Genomic DNA, 589 nt, shown 5'->3' with positions numbered 1-589 from the left:
GCTGGGGTGCCGGAGGAGCAGGGAAGGATACTTTGGGGATGTATCCCTAAAAATCCCGCAACTAAATGCTGCCTGTTCCCTTTTCCTGCCCAGGTGCTGAATTCACCCAGAGCCTGGAGATGGTCTTCTACCCTGGGGAGGAGAAGGTCCACGTCACTCAGACGGCCGAGGGCCTGGGGCCGGACAATTACTTAAGCCTTAAGACACACATCCAGGGCCAGGTGCCGTTTCTGCCGGAGAACGTCACTGTCCACATCGCTCCCTACAAGGAGCTCTACCACTACTCCAGCTCAGGTAGGAGCCCGTGCTCATCCCCGGGTTTGGTTTCTCGCATACCATCCCTGCGGGCCACACTTGGACCAGCCCAAGCCCACCCCATCCCCACCGCGGTTCCCAACATCTGAGAAACATCGATGCTAAATCCGGTTTTCCCCCATCCCGGGGCGGGGGTTTCTTGCCATCCGGCAGCCGTGATGTCCTCAGCTCACCGGGAGTACGTCCTGGCCGCTGGGACCGCCAACCAGACCTTGTCCTACCGCCTGCACCAGAACATCACCTTCGCCGGCTGCCCGGACACCCGCCTGCCCGC

General features: G+C 61.0%; 1 protein-coding gene across 1 annotated transcript in view; it reads left to right on the top strand.

Annotated features, from left to right (window-relative positions):
* The window catches only part of NID2 (nidogen 2 (osteonidogen)), a 13,878-nt gene that overhangs the window by 5,348 nt on the left and 7,941 nt on the right, over positions 1 to 589 (top strand). Inside the window, exons 4-5 of the mRNA XM_009893944.1 lie at positions 94 to 294; positions 469 to 587. Of these exons, the coding sequence (XP_009892246.1) occupies positions 94 to 294; positions 469 to 587 (320 nt within the window). The remainder of the gene's footprint in view (positions 1 to 93; positions 295 to 468; positions 588 to 589) is intronic.

This window comes from Charadrius vociferus, unplaced genomic scaffold, assembly GCF_000708025.1.
Source record: "Charadrius vociferus isolate BGI_N301 unplaced genomic scaffold, ASM70802v2 scaffold49, whole genome shotgun sequence".
Taxonomy (NCBI): domain Eukaryota; kingdom Metazoa; phylum Chordata; class Aves; order Charadriiformes; family Charadriidae; genus Charadrius; species Charadrius vociferus.
The sequence above is the reverse complement of the archived record's forward strand: the minus strand, read 5'-3'. Positions and strand labels throughout refer to the sequence as shown.